This window comes from Branchiostoma floridae, chromosome 2 (genome assembly GCF_000003815.2).
Source record: "Branchiostoma floridae strain S238N-H82 chromosome 2, Bfl_VNyyK, whole genome shotgun sequence".
Classification (NCBI taxonomy): Eukaryota; Metazoa; Chordata; class Leptocardii; order Amphioxiformes; family Branchiostomatidae; genus Branchiostoma; species Branchiostoma floridae.
Genome location: NC_049980.1, coordinates 7,760,347 through 7,781,115, shown reverse-complemented (window position 1 = coordinate 7,781,115; position 20,769 = coordinate 7,760,347). Strand labels below are relative to the sequence as shown.

The 20,769-nt window shown below is 40.6% G+C and overlaps 1 protein-coding gene and 1 long non-coding RNA gene across 3 annotated transcripts in view; one reads left to right on the top strand and one right to left on the bottom strand.

The window, feature by feature from the left end:
* The first annotated feature begins 2,087 nt into the window (after positions 1–2,087).
* Positions 2,088–13,797, top strand: LOC118410566. The gene is made up of 6 exons (XR_004830568.1): positions 2,088–2,435; positions 5,367–5,525; positions 5,916–6,001; positions 12,791–12,879; positions 13,315–13,473; positions 13,645–13,797. It is a non-coding gene; the product is annotated as an uncharacterized LOC118410566 (long non-coding RNA).
* The window catches only part of LOC118410562 (coadhesin-like), an 84,594-nt gene continuing 70,407 nt past the window's right edge, over positions 6,583–20,769 (bottom strand). The window contains exons 1-9 of one of the 2 annotated variants that reach the window (XM_035812336.1): positions 11,282–11,489; positions 10,772–10,945; positions 10,436–10,609; positions 9,920–10,099; positions 9,558–9,731; positions 9,157–9,330; positions 8,371–8,608; positions 7,394–7,596; positions 6,583–6,690 (exon numbers count right to left, since the gene is read on the bottom strand). In XM_035812336.1, coding sequence (XP_035668229.1) covers positions 6,671–6,690; positions 7,394–7,596; positions 8,371–8,608; positions 9,157–9,330; positions 9,558–9,731; positions 9,920–10,099; positions 10,436–10,609; positions 10,772–10,945; positions 11,282–11,474 — 1,530 coding nt within the window. In that variant the 5' untranslated portion in view covers positions 11,475–11,489 and the 3' untranslated portion in view covers positions 6,583–6,670. Of the gene's footprint in view, positions 6,691–7,393; positions 7,597–8,370; positions 8,609–9,156; positions 9,331–9,557; positions 9,732–9,919; positions 10,100–10,435; positions 10,610–10,771; positions 10,946–11,281; positions 11,490–20,769 lie in introns of those variants that run through there. The other variant, XM_035812335.1, reaches the window with a different exon arrangement.

Below are 20,769 nucleotides of genomic sequence, written 5' to 3'. Positions count from 1 at the left end.
CCTTCTCGAGATATTCTTGAGTATATGGGCTCTGTTTAGGCGCAACCGCTAGCTCCTTTTTTTTTGAAGCACCGCCTGTCACGGCAACGGGTAGGGTGATACCTTAATGTCGCGATTGTAGCTTAAGGTTTAAGTTCCGGCCTGGCACACTTGGTATGGTTGGATAGGTCCCTTAGTAAGGAATGGAAAGATGAAAACCGCAAAATTTTTGGATACTTCCTTCTCGAGATATTCTTGAGCATATGGGCTCTGTTTTGGCGCAACCGCTAGCTCCTTTTTTTGGAAGACCGCCTGTCACGGCAACGGGTAGGGTGATACCTTAATGTCGCGATTGTAGCTTAAGGTTTAAGTTCCGGCCTGGCACACTTGGTATGGTTGGATAGGTCCCTTAGTAAGGAATGGAAAGATGAAAACCGCAAAATTTTTGGATACTTCCTTCTCGAGATATTCTTGAGTATATGGGCTCTGTTTAGGCGCAACCGCTAGCTCCTTTTTTTGAAGCACCGCCTGTCACGGCAACGGGTAGGGTGATACCTTAATGTCGCGATTGTAGCTTAAGGTTTAAGTTCCGGCCTGGCACACGTGGTATGGTTGGATAGGTCCCTTAGTAAGGAATGGAAAGATGAAAACCGCAAAATTTTTGGATACTTCCTTCTCGAGATATTCTTGAGCATATGGGCTCTGTTTTGGCGCAACCGCTAGCTCCTTTTTTTGGAAGACCGCCTGTCACGGCAACGGGTAGGGTGATACCTTAATGTCGCGATTGTAGCTTAAGGTTTAAGTTCCGGCCTGGCACACGTGGTATGGTTGGATAGGTCCCTTAGTAAGGAATGGAAAGATGAAAACCGCAAAATTTTTGGATACTTCCTTCTCGAGATATTCTTGAGCATATGGGCTCTGTTTTGGCGCAACCGCTAGCTCCTTTTTTTGGAAGACCGCCTGTCGCCTGTCACGGCAACCGATAGGGTGATACCTTAATGTCGCGATTGTAGCTTAAGGTTTAAGTTCCGGCCTGGCACACGTGGTATGGTTGGATAGGTCCCTTAGTAAGGAATGGAAAGATGAAAACCGCAAAATTTTTGGATACTTCCTTCTCGAGATATTCTTGAGCATATGGGCTCTGTTTTGGCGCAACCGCTAGCTCCTTTTTTTGGAAGACCGCCTGTCACGGCAACGGGTAGGGTGATACCTTAATGTCGCGATTGTAGCTTAAGGTTTAAGTCGACTCAGACAGTAATTGGCTGATTTCGCGAAAGGTAGCAGAGCACAGTTTTTCGCCTATGGGGATTTACATTGTGAAGGACCCCGAAGTGAGGAGGTTCGACGCCTTAAAATTTATAGCAGGATGCAAAAGTAATTAACAAGGATTGAAAATGTTGGAGTTCAGGATAGAATCTACAAAATTTGTGAGCATGAGCTGAAGTTTGCCTACTGGCAAGTGAACACCAATGGAAATCTGTAGTGGCGATAATGTAAAAATAGGCACGTTCAGGGTGTCATAATCTCATCCGTGAACATTCCAGGTCATAAGAACTCACCCCACACAGCAGCCCGCTATCTCAAGTGTCCAAAAGTCTGATTTTGATAAATTCCGTCCAGCGAAAATAAAGTTTCCGCAGCCCTCAAAGATGCCGCTATCTTGGCATCTCATGACGTCAATTTAGGGACTGACCACTTCAAATTAGGGGTCAGCACAGGCCTAAAAAATTAACCAAAACCTTGTTTTTTTTCCAAATCTGAACGTATGCACCCTACACTGTCTTTCCAATAAGACATATTTCTTACATTTCGAAGTCGAAAATAGGCTTAAATACTGTATGGACTCAAATTGGGCCTTCTGCGGCTGCGTGAATTACATACTGCAGCCGACCGTCTGAATATAACCTCCTTGAGCCGACACACGGAAGTAGCGGGAACAGGATTTGTGCACGAAATTCTACCCAGCCAAAGAAACCCAAGTCAAACAACCTCAGTTTCCGACTCGCTGACGTGCACAGAAAAATTTCTATGGCTTTTCAAGAACTGCGACGTACTATTTTGTGCCCGACCTACTTTTGTTCACTTGGGTCGCCCTGAAAACCAGGCTGAAGTTGGCCGCCGATTGGGCCGCCGATTCATACTTAATGAATGTGAGAAGGCATATCATCTGCTCGCAGCGACGCCAGTGGATTAAACTTGGAATGGTTGGAACCTTTTGTACGCAACTGTTTAATTGTAATCCGCAAACCGCATTGAAAGATTGTGCTTTGCTATAGTACAGGTCGGAGGTTCAAATTTCCCGCCTGTTTGTTTTGCGGCAAGTCGTGAACGAAGCCTTGTCGAAAACGCACCGTGACCGCGGCACGTGAGTTTGTGCAAGGACTTGGTTTGTGTCTTTCGAACGTCGTGGATGGCTCCGGCCATGAATACTTTTTGCAAGCATTAGGATTCAACAGGTTTGTGTTTAATTGAAGTTTAGAGTATATGTATAAAGAAAGTAAATGTGGTTGAACTGTTGGAACAAACCGTATGGAGCAGTGACAGAGTGAAAGTGGTGGGGGTTTGGGGGAGGGGGGCGGTAGCCTAGATGCGTTGCTGCTGTTATTGTAATGTACCACAGTGTTTGCGAAATTATAGACGTTAAATAAGACAACAATTTCTGTTTGTGTATAGGAAGTGGCTGTTGATCCTGCCAATAACAGAGAGCCTTTTGCACTATTGACAGGATGATATTTACATTGTTGATAGGATGATCCTGTTAACAACTCCGTGGATGTGGTAGACCGATCACGCTTCACATGTAACTAAAAGTAACCTTAAGCTTAGGGAATTCAGTCAAAATTGTCGGCGCCGTGACAGCAGCCAAGATCGTGGCTCGGGCGAAGAAAGAGGCAGTGGGTTACCTTTTCAAATTTTCGGTTAAGCTATTGTGGAAGATGTCTTGCTGACGGAGCTTGGTGATGTGCTCTGTCCATTACTGAGAAAGCCAGAGCACCTAACGAGAGCAGCCAATCACCGCAGACAGAGGCTGAGGCCTGAGGACCCGATAGACTTGAACTTTGAGGTTGACGAGGAGCATCATTCCCCAAGGGGGATGTCCGGGTGTGCCGCACCTGGTCTTGGCGACCGACACACAGCTGAAACACCTGGCAAATGACAGGTACCTGGACGTTCAAGCTGTGCAAGTCGCCCTTCAAGCGGTTGTTCACCATCAGTCAGTGTATTCATCAGGAAGGACGACTGCATGAAGAGCTTCCCTCTGGTGTTTGTACTCATGAGCAGACGGGAGAAAAAGACTGTAGGATAGTGCTGAAGAATGTCAGCAACATCCTGCTGGAACCCACAAAGGTGAAATGTGCCATGGTGAACGTTGGACTGATTCCAGTCAGTCAACAGTCTCAAGAATTAAATGTCATGGCAAATAAAGGAGTCAAGCTGAAAATTTAGTCTTGATAATTTGCAAAGGGAAGCACTAGCTAGAATTGATAACATTTTCATTTTCAATTGTGTCATTTTCGATTTTTAATGTTACCCTTTTTTTATGTCCATCAACTGTCTAAGAAAAATCTTTGTGTAATAAGTTATTTTCTTCTTGGACCTCCTGCTCACAGGGCCAACCAACCCTCCAAGTCTAATGGCAGGCCCACTGCTAGTATGGGCTCAGTACATGTATAGAGCACTGAGGTACCAGCCTGCGATCCATCTACCTTTCTTTAGTGCTGGACAGCCATCAGCCAATCAGATACTCTTTCTCCTGTAAAGTTACAAGCCAATCACGTTGCCTCTTGACTGTATTAGCTAGCTAAAACAGAAAGGAGAATATCTGATTAATGCAGTGATAATAATGAGATGCCAGTATTGCCGGTGGGGACTTCATCAGGTCCACTGCTGGTGAAATACACCAGCAGAAGCCAGGCATGAAAGGATGACCTGGATTAAGCATTAAGTTACATTTATTACTGTTAGTCTCTACAATACCTCCCAAAAAAGCATAAAACATTCCTCAATTTTTGTTGTGTTCAATTCAACTATTTTTTAAAAATCTGCTAAGATGATTGGTATAGAGACTTAAACAGAGATGTTCATCATCACCATTTAGAAGTTAGCCCTCCAAAAGAGTTTCTGATATATACTGTACTTGTTCCCTCTGTGCAGTACAGGTTCTTGAATTAAAGGACTCTTTAATTGAGATGTGTCTGAGTGTTGGCACGTGATATCTAAGTCATGATCTCAACAAATCATGTGGTAACAGACATACAGTCTTTTGGCTGCAACTAGAGGAGTTATAATCCTTGTATTAAGACTGCTCTCTAATGGCACCGGATTCTGTGTTACAAGATGCAGAAACACACATTGACAAACACATTCCCGTCACCTCATTTTATTTCTTTAGTATTGAAAACAATACATTCCTAAGTACTGTCATAAACTGATGTGATCCTCCAGATGTTTTCATTTCTCATCTGCTTCATTATAAAGCTCCCTTTTCACTGATTTAAAACAAATAGCCTACTGTAAAGGGACACAGTACAAGGTATTCAAGTAAAAAAAAGATGCATTTGTTTCTGTTAAAGTTCATTTTGATAAAGGTTACCGGTGAGATGGGAATGATTTCTCACCAGCTGACCTTTAAACCATTGCAGCATAATTGTCTTCATGGCATTTTATGTGTCAAATCTTCTGATGTTGAAACATGATATTTCTTTTTTTCCTGACACTAATGATATGACCTATAGCATTTTAACATTTGCATTGTGTCCCTTTAAGAGTGATGCAGAATATAGATCACATTCAATTTGTATTTACTGTAACTGAAGAGAATAGCTGAGGAGTAGAGTAGTAACAAAATGTTAAGTTTTCTGATGGCAACCACTACAGATGCAAAAGTAAAAGTGTTATAGTTATACAATGTGCTAAATGTAGTAATGATTACTTGATATTCTCTATACCACACCTTATTGAATTTATCATTGATGACTATGTTAATCTAATGGACGACATCATCACGATCATAGATTTAGACTGTTTCCAAAGACATTCAGCATGTTTTCTGATTAAAAATTTAATTTTTTTTTCATTATGATTTCATGGCACCTTTAAGGTGTTTTTTTCCAAAGAAATTGACAATGAGTTAATACCTGGGGTTGCACGCTTGAGGACGCCTTCCATCAGACTAACTTTGTGACTAATTTACGTTAAATGTGAATATAATGCTGTTATTGTATAGCCGAAGAAATCGAACTAGAGCTAGAAAATGCAAACTGCTAAAAGCTAAAAATCTATTACCAATCAAGGGCATCTGAGCTGGCTCAGCCATGCTATAAGACTTAATGCACTAGAAAATTTAAGACTGAGTCAAACTGAGTCATACATTGAACTCCACACAGGAATGAGACACAGAGGTTACCCAAGATGAATTACAGACAATTGAGAGGGACCTGCATGCAGTCAACATACATGTAAGCTGGAAGGATGTAAAGAGGATGGCTGCTGACCAAGCCTGCTGAGCCCACCTACTAGTAATTGCCTCATGTGTCTAACTCTCAGTAAGTTTACTAAGTCATCTATCATAACACTATAAGTAAAGGCAAGATATTGAAATGTATATTGACCTAGTATTAGTAATACTAATAGTAACTTGTGTCACTTGTAAGTTGTTGCATAGCAGACACTGTTGCATACATGTACATTGTATGATTACAAGTATTATACTAAAATACCATTTCTTTTTAATGTTGATGCAAAAATGCAAATTGCTGTTACTATATTGCCAAATAAATCAAAGTAGGGCAAGGATATATAAAACCTAACTGGATAGTCGTTGCATAGCGGAAGCCATTGCATAATTTTTGACTGCCACACAATAGCACAATAACAAATTATCCATGACCACTGATTTTACAACCCTCATGTCATACATGTTCTCTCCAATCCAGAATGGCAACCAACCAATTGGCTGGCTGTTCCTGACTGACACTGCAATCTCAACCTTCAAGTGCAATATTTTCTGGAATTATTGCATGTAAGTACCTGCTGATATCCATCACATTTGTTACATATATATTGTGCTATTTAATTGCAATCTGCATTTGTACCTTATATATGGTTTATCTTTCTGTTGCACTAATAGTAATACATTTGTACTAACTTGTGCTGATGATCAATATAGTATAATGATGTTGCATATAGCCTAATATTATCACCTATTTACTACAGGGCTTAAATATATACCACTTGCTTACGCAGGTAAAATAGGAGCTGTGCAGGTATTTCTTAATATGTAGATCTGGGTGCTGTTTCTAAAATCTTTGAAAATTTGTACCAAATCTTTAGTTACTTAATGGTCCTAATTGAGTTTGATGCTATCAAAAATGTGCTGATATAGTTCCCTCTAAATGAGCAAAAGGTTATAAGTTACTGAAACTGTAACAGTTACATTTAGCACAGTTTGACAGTTATAAACTTTGGGAGCAAAGAAATCTTCTACAGGACTAGTGATACATGTAGTAGCAAGTGGTAGATCAGCTTTATTGTTTCGTATTGGATCAAAGTGTAAACTAGGGATGTATGTCAAGCTGTATTCTATTCAAGTCTATTTCATTACTTGTCTAGCCTGACAACATTCTGGTGTTGTTGTAACGTTGTCCTGACGTCATAAGGCTGTTCGGCTGACGTCACGTATGTCATCAACTTAGTTGTTCACATTGTAGTCTGTAAGAGGCATATAAGATGTTTGTAATACATTGTAACAGAGACATTGAATGTCACATTGTGATGCTGAATTTAATGTTTAAGGTATGTAGAAAAACTTATAGAAATTTCAACATTAATAACTAGTGTTCTATCATAATGTTATCTTTGTTAATCTGTAGTTTTAATTAGTGTCTGAATGAATTGTAGAAATTGACAAAAATAGTGGTGAACGCAGTTCATTTGCCAGTCAAAAATCTTTGAAGGACCAGCTACTGAGGAGCATGGCCTTGGTTAAGTCCTCTGGACTTAGGTAAATCAAGTAATTTTTTTGTTTGGCTAAATGATTTCCCTTGACATTGAAAGACTTATTAGTTCTCTTTTTCTGGTTAATTCTAAAAAAAAATTCTGCAGCCCACAAAAGGGTTCTGGTTGAGACTATAATTTCAGACCTTTTAAAGTATCAGTGATGTCTGTCTATAGCTAGTAAACATATTCAACTCTTTGTAGTCTGGTTTGTAGTTTTTGGACACATTAAGTTACTGTGATGTGTATAAGGTGATATGTGCCTAGAGAATTATGGTTTTGACCGTATTGGTTTAGTTGGACAGCTTAGTTATAATTTGCCAGAAATTGCTATAAACATGGTATTTAATACTTACTGAAGTCTTGACAATGGAGGTACATAAAGTTTAATGAAAGTATCAATAAGCTTTTTGCTCACCCATCTGACAGATGTAGGGCAGATGGATCTTGCACTTCAGTGGGAACCAACGACTTAGTTTGGCCGTCCTCCACAGGGCCACACAGTCCCTTATTTTGTGAGGGCGTTTGGACTTGAACCTGCGATAGCTTCCCAGTTTGGTCCCGTCATTCCACTCAAACACACCCTCCCTGTTCAGGTCATCCAGGCCAATCCAGTAGTTCCTGAAATAAGAAATGAATGAATGGGTAAATACAATACAATACAAAGCACAAATTTTAATGTTTAGGAAAGCAAAGACAGTTTGGTCTATTGTTAGACTTTTTAGAATAAAAAAGTGTTTCAAAAATTTATAAATCTTATTCATATGTAGGAATACTTAACAAATATGCCAGATAAAACATAATTGATTACAAATATAGTTAATGTCAATATAAGTCAATGAGGCCCAAAATCAAACCATCAAGCCACCACCGCCAACCCATGTACCAAATATCATCGCAATATCACGCTGCGATCTGGAGATATATCACCAGAAACGCACTAAAACACACAGACAACAAAACTGGAAACTATATCAGGTCCTGCATTTTCATGCAGGCAATAAATACAGCTTGCGTAACTTTTTTCATTCTTGTGCTGTAGAGTTAGTTCTTCAGATTGGTCATTTTTTCCAATCTCCAGTAGGAGTATTTTTCTGATAGACCCCTTCAAGTTAAAGCCTTTTCTTCTCAATGGCAAGCTAGTATTTATTCAGACTTTTAGGGACAAAAGAATCTGTGTGTTTGTTAACCCACACATTTTAAAGTGCAGACATTATGAGATGACGAGAAAGCATCATCATCACCAGGGACTACATGATGTAAATGAATGACTTAATTTCTTAAACATCACTTATCATCTAATGTTTGGAGAATCCTTCAGTTGAAGATCGGTGACATTGATTCAAATTCCATTGACTTTAAAAAGTGCAGCTAACTAAAACTACTATTATTTACCTTTGAGTTCTACCGCTACTAGTCTTCAGGAGGTTATTGATAAATGCCTGCACACTGGCATCTTTGATCATAGCCAACGTCCCACCATTGGACTCGCACTCTTGTTGGGCTTTTGTGTAGTTCAGCCGTCTGTTTCTCCATGCAGAGGACCAAAAGCAGTATTTGTTCTGGTACCTGCCGAAGTTACCGGCAGGGCGCAGGTGAGGGTACACGTCCGAGCAATCTCGGGTCGGCAATACTAGAATTGGAGAAGACATAAAACAATATTATAGTATCTCTCTTTATATGTTCTCAAAAATCATCCAGATTTCATCCTAATTTGCATATGTTATGGCTAAAGAATCATTCTTAATCTTTATTGCGTATATATCAAGTATAGACATACCATTATTTAACACATCATTGTAGCATGTATGAAATTTCTATCTTCAAGACATGGAACTAGAATTGTGATTGATACTGTTTTCTACAAAAAGATGCAAAGGGCTGAAACCTGTTACCGCTTCTTCCCGAATATATAAGCTGCATCTATTAAAATCTTAACAATAGTATGGTTAGAACAAACTGAACAAAAACAAGAATCTGCTGCAGTTCCTAAGAAAAACACTTGGGTTAATGATTGTCTCTATTTTCTTAACAGAACTAAAAATCAATGATACATTGAGTGCCTGGGTATTAGGTTGCACATAGAAGAGTGAATTGCTTTTCTTCCAAATACATGTATTTTGTCACAAAAAGAGAACAAAATCAATATTTTAGAGCCAAATTTACAGCAATTTAACTTACCTGGACAGGACACCCCCGTGTCGCAGGCTTGAGTTTCCTGGGCCAGTCCATCGCAGTCCGCCCCACCGTGAGCTGGTGCAGGGTTGGTGCAGGTTCGGTCCCGAGTCTGCTCACCAACTTCACATGTCATGCTGCAGGCGGACCATGAGCCCCAGTCAGTCCAACCACCATCAACTATGTGGAAAACAGATTTAAGGCTTTCTTTTACAAATAGAAAGAAAATTTCCTGAGAGGAAATACTCAAATTGAGAGCTTTGCTTTCAAATTATTAATTACTTATTGTAATAAGAAATTATTGGGAGATGCATAACAAATATACTCAAGCAACTGGATATGGTTTCAAAACCATATCCAGTTGCTTGAGTAACTATTTTTTAGTGCATAGTATAATTTAGAGTTACCTGGACAGGACACCCCCGTGTCGCAGGCTTGTGTTTCCTGAGCCAGTCCATCACAGTCTGCCCCACCGTTAGCTGGTTCAGGATTGGTACAGGTTCGGTCCCGAGTCTGCTCACCAACTCCACATGTCACGCTGCAGGCGGACCATGAGCCCCAGTCAGTCCAACCACCATCAACTATGTGGAAAACAGATTTTAGGTTTGCTGGAACAAACTGGAAGTATGTCTGCTGATATCAGGAATACTCTAGATACTTCTTGGTTGTGTGATACTTAAGGGGGCTTGATCAATAGGGAAAACTTGACATGTTCTAATAGGAGAATACTTTAGCGATACAAGTAAAAATGTAAGTACTAGACAGTTACCTATTACTAGACAGGACACCCCCGTGTCGCAGGCTTGTGTTTCCTGAGCCAGTCCATCACAGTCCGCCCCACCGTTAGCTGGTTCAGGGTCGGTGCAGGTTCGGTCCCGAGTCTGCTCACCAACTCCACATGTCACGCTGCAGGCGGACCATGAGCCCCAGTCAGTCCAACCACCATCAACTATGTGGAAAACAGACATAAGGCTCTTTGGTACAAACTAAAGGTATGCCTGTTGATTGAGATGGAGTCATGTACATTGTACTCTATATATAGACACTCCAGGCTTGCGTCCTTTAATATAGGGACTAAATAGAAGGTGCAAAAATGTTTTGTTATCATAGGAGACTACATCTAAAACAGGTACAACAACATGCATGTAATTTAGTCATGATCACGTAGACAGGACACCCCCATGTTGCAGTAATCCTGGCTTGTGTCCATTAGATCTTTTACAGGGGATAAATTATTTGGTTTTACAGGTATTACTTGCAGGTACTACAATACTGCACATCATACCTGGACAGAGCACCCCTGTGTTGCATGCTTGTGTCTCCTGCGTTAGTCCATCACAGTCCGCCCCACCGTTAGCTGGTGCAGGATTGGTGCAGGTTCGGTCCCGAGTCTGCTCACCGACTCCACATGTCACGCTGCAGGTGGACCATGGGCCCCAGTCAGACCATCCGCCATCAACTATGTGGAAAAGAGATTTAAAGCTGTCTAGTACAAATAGGAAGGAAATTTCTTAAACACTCAAATTGACTTGAACTGAGACAACTTTGTTTTGTTAATTACTTATTATACTTAGAGATTAATTGGGAGATGCATAACAAATATAGTATAACTTTGAGTTACCTGGACAGGACACTCCTGTGTTGCATTCCCGAGTTTCCTGAGATTGTTCACCACAGTCCGCCCCACCATTAGCTGGTTCAGGGTTGGTGCAGGTTCGGTCCCGAGTCTGCTCACCAACTCCACATGTCACGCTGCAGGCGGACCATTCGCTCCAGTCAGACCAACTGCCATCAACTATATGGTAAACAGAAATTAGGCTCTCTATTGCAAACTGGAAGTATGTTTGTTGATTGAGATGGAATATTTATACTCTAGACACTCCAGGCTTGCATCCTTTGATAGGGGCTAAATAGCAGGTGCAAACTTACTTTGTTATCATAGGACTAAACATTATGATGCAGGTATGGCAATATACAAAACAAACAAAACTTAATCATGATCACCTTGGCAGGACATTCCCGTTCCCATGATTTGCATTACTCCTGACTTGTGTCCATTAGATCTTGTACAGGTGCAAAATTATTTGGTTACAGGTATTACTTGCAGGTACCTCAATACTGTACATCATACCTGGACAGGACACCCCTGTGTCACACGCTTGTGTCTCCTGAGCCAGTCCATCACAGTCCGCCCCACCGTTAGCTGGTTCAGGGTTGGTGCAGGTTCGGTCCCGAGTCTGCTCACCAACTCCACATGTCACGCTGCAGTCAGACCATGGGCTCCAGTCAGACCAACCGCCGTCAACTACAAGGAAAACAGACATAAGCCGCTCTTAGTCTTTGGTACATTGAAGGTATGCCTGTTGATTGAAATGGAGTCATGTACATTGTACTCTATATATAGACACTCCAAGCTTGCGTCCTTTAATATAGGGACTAAATAGCAGGTGCAACTTATTTTGTTATCATAGGAGACTACATCTAAAACAGGTACAATAATTAATGCATGTAACTTTAAGTCATGATCACCTGGCCAGGACACCCCTGTGTTGCAGCTCACCTGGCTTCACTTGTACCCATTAGATGTTGTACAGAGGCCAAATTATTTGGTTTTACAGGTATTACTTGCAGGTACTACAATACTGTACATCATACCTGGACAGAGCAAACCTGTGTCGCATGCTTGTGTCTCCTGAGTTACTCCGTCACAGTCCGCCCCACCGTTAGCTGGTGCAGGGTTGGTACAGGTTCTGTCCCGAGTCTGCTCACCAACTCCACATGTCACGCTGCAGTCAGACCATGGGCTCCAGTCAGTCCATCCTCCATCAACAACATCTAACAAAAAATTTTTGGAATCTTACTTTGGTCAATTATGTCAGTTTGGTCAATTATGTCACCTTTGTCTACAGCATTTGGCTACAATTGTTCCAATATGTTGCAATAGAGCTTAGAATTAGCAATTATGGAGCACTTAATATACATGACATCGTGTAACTATTAACCCAACAAGGGGGTATGGACAAAACCCTTGGCATACAGACTCTACAGAGGTTACATAGGCTGTAACGTATCATTATCCTCAACCTGTACTAATTTGCTTTGTGGCATTTACATTGTGTATCTTAGTCGTGAAATCCTCCTTCCACCATCATTCATGTTTAATGCTTGAAAATGTATGCAACTACTGTCGAAACCAAGATTCTACTCACAGTCTGTTGTTTTGGTTTAATGTCCATTCTAGTCTAGGAATCAAGAATAGGAGAGAAACTAGCCATGGGGAATGGTGAATTCTAAAATTGGGATATCATGATCAGTAAAAATGTACTAACCAACACAGCTGTAGGATCCTCTAGTGTTCACACAGAGCTCACCAGATTCACAGTCATCAATGCCCAAAGCACACTCATTTATATCTGGAAAAAAATGTCCAGTTATTGAAAATAGAATAAACAACTTTGAAGTTGATATTTATCTCATATTCCAGTGTAATGGCAGGTATGCCATATCTTGCTTTTTAAAGGGGGTATCATTCAAATGTCACATGTGCAGAGATCATTACAAAAAGATAATGTAAATTATTGATGAAGCTGTGTATAATTATTGATAATTTTTTTTGCTATAAATGTATGTACCTTGACAGGTGTCGATGATGAGAACATGGCCCGCAGTGCAGGTGCAGTAGTAGGATCCATTGGTGTTGACGCAGACCCGTGCACCATTAATGATAACGTGAGCACATGTGGTGTTAGATTCACATTCGTTGATATCTGAAAGTATGGAATGCCCATATTGAAGAATTTAAAACGTTTTAGTGGCCAATAGAGAAGGCCAATAGAGAAGGCCGATCTATTTGCAATTGGATGATTATAAGTGCAAGTCAAAGAACATGATCATTTAATTTGTTTATCAAAAGTTTGATGCAGAGGTAAAGGAACAATCTTCTTGAGACTGAACTATATCAGTTTGTTCAGATTTTTTTGAGTGACACCAAAAAGTCATAGAAATACCTACCTACCTAGCTGAAATACTGATGGAAATACTGATTACAAATATTCTGAAAGACACACATGCACACAGTCACAGTGTCACCAGAAACAATACCTCCATTTTCATTGAGGTAAACGAGCCTGTTACTTTCTAACTAATGCCCTCCTACCTTCACAGTCCACACCGTCCCCGTTGTAACCATCTGGGCAGTCTCCACACTCAAACCCATCTGCAACATTGGTGCAGGGCACACCAGGGAAGCAAGGCTGGAGCCCACAATGGTCTTCTAATGGGATGTCACATAACGGCCCCATGTACATGGCATCACACGTGCAGGTAAACCCATTTACTTCATCATTGCAGGCTCCGTTGACACATGGGTTGGATGCACATTCATCAACTTCCTCTTCACACAGCGCCCCTGTATACCCAGAACATTCGCAGTTGTAGTGGCCCTGGCCGCGCGGCATGTCGGGATCGATGGCACAGTTGCCGTTGTTCTGACAGGGACACTCGTACAGGGTGAAGGTGAAAGTGGACGTGGTGGCCTGTCCGCACTCGTCTGTCACGGTCACGTCCAGCGGGAAGCTGGTGACTGGAGGAGCGGGGTCCGTGTCCCAGGTCAGCTGTCCGGAGGGTTGAAGCATCACTCCATGTGGGTTTGCTGATGTTATGCTGTATGTCACATCCCGACCCTCTGGGTCTGTTGCTTCCAAACTGATGTCTAGAGTCTCACCCGGTAGTTTGGTGATTGGCCCCATCGTAACAAAGGATGGCGGTTGATTTACTGTGTTGGGAAAAGGAAGTCATTAAGTTTAACTAGAATATCATTTACCTAAGGATATCTTGAGATCCTCAGTTTTTATTTTTATTTTAGGTGATATGTGACAATTCCCACATGGGGTCATTATCATACATTGACTTGGACGTTTATCCAAAATGAAACATTTAGTTGTGTAAGTATACACATAAGCTGCAAAATCATTTAGAAGCATTTGTTCGGTCTAAAATCGATCTGTTTATTGATCCCTTGTTACAATGTTAGTAGCAGATCCAATAAAGTTTACAATCGTCAAATCTGGCCCAAAATTTTTTATTCGAACGTGGAGTATCGGGTTACCGGGGCTCCCGCGCGGTGCCCGCGGAGGGCTGACGGTGACTGAAACATCTTCTACAAGACCGTGATAGTTAGAAAACAACCCCTCGCACGTGTCTTGTCGAGATAAAATGAAGACTGGCAGTGTGTACACGTGAAATCTTACCGTGTAAAATTATTGTGCTGCACAGTTTTGTCTCAATGTTTTCTTAAATGTGCCTAGTTGGTTGATTTAGAAATGGTGTTTGGTAGACAAAAAAACAAATACCATATTTAGATCGGTCCTAAATTTGACTGAAAATCCAAATCTTTTATATCATATGAGTAATGATTGTAAGATCAAACTTTCTGTCTCAGGGATTTTTCGACTTGTACTTAGAACTATTTTTACAACCAACATAAGGTCGAAAAGTCTTTTTTTTTTCACACTCTAAGACTTATAATTCAAAATTGCCTCCATATTCCCAAAATCCCTAAGACACAAATCGTGAGATATTAGTTGTCGACAATTTAAGTCCTCAAAGAGTAGATTTGTGAGTGATTTAAATACTACCATGTTTGGTCGTATGTCGAGTCGAACTGATATAGGGGCATGGGGTAATTGATACCGCTGTAAACAAATATTATAATATTAAAGGTCACCTATAATGACGCCAGCAGCTTTGTTACATGTCACATATTCCAAACTTGGCGGCACCAAAACTAAGCTTGCCAGATAACATTTCATATTTGCGAAAATGTTCGTTTTTCTTCAGACGCACAACACCCAGGAAAACAAGCCTTCTCTGCGTGTTTACTGTAACAACCTACGGATGACCGCAGGTGACCTCCAATAGAACGCCTGTTCTGTTCGATCACGTCAGCGCGATCACGTCATATCGAACATGATTCGTGTTCTATATCCCCAAATAGAAGTCTGGAAATTTTGGGGCCAAATTTTACCATCGTGTTTTTCAAAGCTATTATACTTTCATAACAATCACAGCTTGATAGTGAATTAAAGGGGCATTCCACTCCACACGGGAGTGTTGTTTTCCGATAGATATTAATTTTAGGAAGTGATAACTGTATACTACTTCAAATTATACGATGGAGTACCCAGTTGCCCCACATGCCTCAAAAGCATTCAGTCTTCTACTTAACTCCCTAAGTACCCTCTAATTGAATTAATCCTATGGCTGAATACAATGCAAAACTTTTAGGTAAGGTTACAAAACTAATTTCAGGTACGCTAAGAAATCTCGTTTTGTTCTTGTATTCTTTGCTATCTTATGAGCAATTTGCCTTCTCGGGGTGCTTAGCGTACCTCGTTTATTCCGAAAATATGTACGATAAACACGGTGTCTATGCGTATAGGGAATGCATGGGTAGGGTCTGCATGGGTTTAGTGAGTGTCATTATTGTACACATCACGTAATTCAACTAAAGGTAAATTCCACAAAATTTGGCTAATTATGTATTCATTGCCACACTATCTATTGGAAAACTATACTCCCTTCTGGAGTGGAATGCCCCTTTAAACCCATATGGAAACTTGTAACTCACCAACTCGATCACTGAAAGTCTCTGTTGACACATCAGTGAGGCACTGCTCACACCAGTTGTCAGGGTTGGGGTTACCGTCGGCAAAGCAAAATCCCCGGATGTTACATGTACCAGGCTGGAAATTATACCAATGGCAAAAGATAAGTTGAGACCCGTGTGTATAGGAAACAATTCAGCAAAGTGAAAAAAGCTATATCTGAAATATCAGATGAATGTTATCAAATACTACATGTATCTACCACCCTATAACACCATACTCATACATTGTAAATGTACCTATTTTTATTGACATACTAACTTTTACAGATGACAATTTGGTTGAGTTGAAACTTATATTAAGTACCTTTGATGTACAAACAGATCCTTGTGTGCACTCTTGACACAAACCGTCATATATAGTGAAGAAGATTTCCTCAGTGAATTGCTGTCCATCATTACTGATAGAGATCAGCATGCCATGTGTTAAAGTGCCCTCATTCTGGTCTGGGGTGCCTAGCCGTACAGGGGACCTGGGAAGGGCACATGACACCTCCCGGAATGTGCGAAGTGTGGCAGTTGTCAGCTCCTCTGTGTCATTGAGAACAGTTTGTTCTCCATTTGAAATCTAAAAAATGAAGTTATATCTGTAGAAAATTGTTTACTGGCGAAACATGAAATTCAATAGCAGATGCTTTGCATAATAAAAAATGTTACTTAATTTAATGTATTTATTATAATTTATATAGAATACAACACAGGGTATTCCGTATCACCCAAGGTACGACCCCACTGTGGGTCAGATCGAAGGTTGGAGGACGATCCAACCCGTGTGTGCCGGAACCCAAATGCGATATGGAATACCTGTATCATGTCAACCCAAGGAAACTTTATTCGTCAATTGGCACAAAAGAACCAAGCAAACAGTTAAACTGTAACAGTTCAAATTTTTGACAGCAGTGCATGCAAGCGCATTCGAATCCTTTGCATCAAAGCCCCAGGCCATACCATAAAATACCGACTGGTCGGAATACCAATATTGAATGTAAATACGGCCTGCCTATTGGGTATATGACATAATGTGATATACTATGCTCAATAGTTATCTAATAGTACCTCACCTGGACTTGTTTCACCCTGCATGTAAGATTTGCTGATTCTGCAATGCCATCTGCTTCAATAAGTACTTTGAGGCAAGGCCGGAGCCTGATATCACAAAGTCCACCATTCTGTACACTTGTCACAGCAGGAGGTGAGTCCTCTCTCAAAGAGCAGTCTACAGAAGTGTATCCCTCATCACACTCACACACTCCGTCAACACACATGCCATTGCCGCTGCAATCTTCAGGGCACAGTGCTGCTTTAAGCACCATGGGAGGAACACGTTGGCCGTCATCTTGAACATCATACAGACTAACATTCTGGAAGACTTTTTGTACACAACGCTCCTTCATGTCATTGATAGACGCTCGGGCGATGGAAAAATCGCCAGTGATCTAGAAGAAAACAACAACATGAACGACCCAAATCAGTCGAAAGCATAAATATATCGTTGATGTAATCACAGGTCTTTTCTATTACTGAGTCAGATGTATAACAATATTTGTGGTGACTGTTACCAATTTGACCTTGTTAATAACGTTAAATCTATCGTAGTAAGTAAGGGCACCATGCATTTTATTAGTGGCCATTGGCACCTGCTTTCAGGTGTTGTAGTGTAGTTGGTAGTGTGTGACGTAAATGTAAATGGCACGGTTTCTAACATGACTCCATCCTTAGCTGAAGTCTCAACCTTAAAAGGACATATCTATCTCCATGAGAAAATGGAGAATATAGTTTTTGTCTGTCTGTGTTTCCTGATTTTTTTTGTAGTCAGCGTAACTCAAGAACCTCTGGATGGATTACGATATTTCGTGTATAGGTAGGTGTTGGGAAGACAAAGGTCAAGGTCAATGTTTGGCCCCCTGTTATGTGACCTTGGTACTGAACCAAAATTCTGTTTTTTTTCATCTTTCTAATGGAGGTGCACTTTCTAATGGGAAAGTGATATTTACATTCGCTAGGACAGTTATATTTTGAAAGAGAATAAATCAAGAAGGTGTTGATGGATGGCTAATGATTTTTGGTATGTTTTGTAATAGTTATATAATCAGTTTAATATGCGCACGAAGGCATTGCTTCACTTCTTGTCACCAATCCCACCATCGACCAACCATTAATCAAATCTCTTTTTTCAAGCATCACAACATCAAAGGTCACATCCACTGTGACACGTTAAGTACATGAACAACAAAAAAAGGCCACACCAATTTTATTTGTTGTTTCTCGAATTTCCCGACCCTATTTCTGATTTGAAAAAAAAACTTTTCAAATTGATGGCCACACCTCATTTTGACAAATTTCACTGCCTTTCCTTTCTCAAATTAACTATGGGCCTCAAATTCCAGTAGCTGTACGTATACGTACCCATTTTGGATGGTACTTTTATCATTTTTCTTCAAACTTTGGACTTTGCTAGCTGGGGGACCCCATAAATGTTGAAAGTTTCTTGTCCAATCTCTCCTACCCCTGACTTTTTAAAAAGTTTTATAAATATTTTATTTCGACCGACTGACACAATTTTTTTTCTGAAAAAATCAAATGAATAGGTGCGGCCTTATAATTATCATTACCTGCTTGAAAAAAGTATGCATAGATTTTGGTACTGATCTTTGTGATTCCAGACTGATATCTTTAGAACCTCTGGATGGATTGCGATCATGTTTGCTATGGGGTTAGATATTGTGAGCCATTGTGTTTTAGCACGCATTAGAAGTTTGCTGCAGTTTTGTGGTTCGTTTCTAAAAAAATATTTACACCCTTTTTTTATTTTTTTTAGTAGAGTGGTCCCAGTAACTGATAGCCAGCTGGGCAATTAGGCACCCGTCACCACTGTGTGCAGGGTGAATCACTAATATACACATTAGAGATATAAAGCCGATGGCTGCACAGATCCACAACTAGTAGAAAGAGTATCTGTGGCCATCCCTGTCACCTCTGTATAGAATGAACCAATATATACAAATTAGGGATATGTGCCAGGTGCAGGTGTAACAATTATTCAAATAAAAAGGAAATGGTGAGGTCACAAGAAAGGTGTAGTTTTGGATCTCAACATTTACCATATATGAGAACAATGATGGAATAATTTTGCCATAATTATCAACCCCACAACACACCATACGCACCATCACAAAACAAAATATTTCATGCAGGTCTGAGTTTTTAGACTCGTTTAATAAGGAAGATGTTGATTTTATTCACAACTCTATCCCTAATTTCAATTTTCACTCAGTATGCTTGCTTCCACACCCTCCCTGAATATTAGAAAAATATCCAAATGAAAGCTCATCTGTGTTCAACTTGGTAAATTCCATAGTGAACAGTTTAAACTTTGTTCCAACACAAAGAAAGAAACTCACCATAAATTTAATTTAATATATTCAAAATTTGTCTGAAGCCTTACGTAGAATCTTCAACACACACGGCATCAAGACCTGCTTTAGGCCGACTAGGACACTTAGGCAGCTTTTGGTGGCGCCTAAGGATAAGACGCCCAAAGAGCACAAGTGCAGCGTGGTCTACCACATTCGTTGTAGGGGACAGAACCTCAGAGGTCCATGCACTGAGTCGTACATCGGGGAAACGGCACGATCATTAAGAACCCGATTCTTAGAACATAAACGTCGCAGTTCAACATCTTCAGAAGTGTCTCAGCATATACACGTCGAATCTCCGGGCCACTCCGTATCTCTGGACCAAGTTCGTATCTTGGACTCTGAACAGGATTGGTTTGTGAGGGGCGTCAAGGAGGCTATCTACATTAGGGCACATCAACCCTCATTGAACCGTGATGGTGGCAGGTTTCGCCTTCCCGCCATTTATGATTCGCTGCTACCTGACGTCATCGGACGACTTCCGGATTAGTGCAGCGAATCATTCAAGGTCGGAGTATTCGGCCGAAAATTTATGGTGAGTTTCTTTCTTTGTGTTGGAACAAAGTTTAAACTGTTCACTATTAGAAAAATATAGTAAACTGTTGAATGTACATTTTCATAATGTCCCTTCAATCTGAATTATATAACCTTGAAGAGGTGTTCTCACCTGCACATCCAATATGCAATCTTCAATGGCTTCGAAGATATCAATTCCAAGATCCTCACAGATATTTGCTATGGTTGAATTCCTGATAGTCATTCTGCAGTGATTTTCTGCTTCTTCTTCAGTTATCCCTGTGTCAGGTGGTGGTGCCTCTGTGGAGTCGCCATCGCCGTAGTCAAATACATACGTTTCTTCATAGACTACGTCATCAGTGTAGAAAGGACTGTCTTCGTCAAGTTCTTCTGGTAGCTCTCTCTTCCGTCTACGCCGTTTGTTTTCCAGATCATTGTTGCCCATTAGAGGATTGACTTCGAATTGTGCTTCGAGGCCATTGTTAACCGCTCGCCCTCCACATCTGATATTGTCAGCACCAGAACATGTGCAGAATTGGAGAGGTTCAGGGTTTGGGTCACGAGGCAGGTGCATCAAATCAAACATACTTCTGCCAATTGGAATTCTGTGAAAAAAGCATGAACAGGATGAGGATTAAATTTATTATTTAATATTTGTAATGCTGGGGATTGACAGATCACAAGGTGTTATTTGCAAGATAATCAAAGGCTTTAAGGTATGGTAATGGTTTCCAACAAATACCTGTCAATATTGCAATAAAAACTTTATTGATGGAAACATCCTGCAATATTGCCTCAGTCTTCTTATATTGCATTATTGCATCTTCATCTTAGACTTCATTACTTGACAATTGAGTCTTACCAATCTTAATTTCCATAACAGCTGTTTATGTCACAATATGTGTTAACCACCCAAACGCCAGCTTTTAGCTTCACAATCAGCACTAGCCTTGCTTCTGCTATGTAGTGGCCCTTTTAAAGTGCACATTTAATCAAGATTTGTGGTTTACCTCCAATCATCTC